At 35.2% G+C, this 654-nt stretch overlaps 1 protein-coding gene across 1 annotated transcript in view; it reads left to right on the forward strand.

Annotated features, from left to right (window-relative positions):
* Positions 1-34: 34 nt before the first annotated feature.
* Positions 35-654, forward strand: part of LOC127742674 (uncharacterized) — a 1,712-nt gene continuing 1,092 nt past the window's right edge. Inside the window, exon 1 of the mRNA XM_052255350.1 lies at positions 35-230. Within this exon, the coding sequence (XP_052111310.1) occupies positions 44-230 (187 nt within the window). The 5' untranslated portion in view covers positions 35-43. The remainder of the gene's footprint in view (positions 231-654) is intronic.

A 654-nucleotide genomic window follows, 5' to 3' on the forward strand; every position in this document is an offset into this window, starting at 1 on the left:
TTAAGGGTGACAAAAATGTTATTGCAGATACATTAACAAGAGAATGGAGTTCGTCTACAACGCATTAGATCAAGAAATTCATAAATATGAACAAGAACTTGAAAAATGCAAGCATTATCAGCATATAAGGACACAGATCCAATCCCTCAAGAAGGTCATCGAAGCAATGAAATCAACACAACAACCAAAACCATCAGAGTTCAGCCAGCTAAGCGTGGTAGACAAATCAGGTGAAGAAAAAATTCCAGAAAATAAAACAATTGCTGAAATTATCAAAAAATCCACCCAAGATAAAAAATATTATGTAATTTATAATGGCCCCATGAAAGGAATATATGATGCCTGGGAAAAAGCAGCACCATTTACACATCAATCAAGGATAATTCATAAAGGAGGGTTTTTAACACTGGAAGAAGCAAAGGAATCTTTCAGAGAATATGAAGCTCTTCATCCAGAGCAAACCCTAAAAAGAGCAGATAAAGCTCCAATTCAAACCCAGAAAATAGGAATAATAAGAAACATTCCTACAAGGGCTGAAATCAAGGAAAAGAAAAGGGTCTGTAGATCAAATCTCAAAGAAACCCTTAACATAGTCCTAAATTGGACCGAAGAAAAAAGGGCAATCTTGGGATATTATCCTATTGCCAAAGAACA

Source organism: Arachis duranensis, chromosome 10 (genome assembly GCF_000817695.3).
Source record: "Arachis duranensis cultivar V14167 chromosome 10, aradu.V14167.gnm2.J7QH, whole genome shotgun sequence".
In the NCBI taxonomy this organism is placed as follows: domain Eukaryota; kingdom Viridiplantae; phylum Streptophyta; class Magnoliopsida; order Fabales; family Fabaceae; genus Arachis; species Arachis duranensis.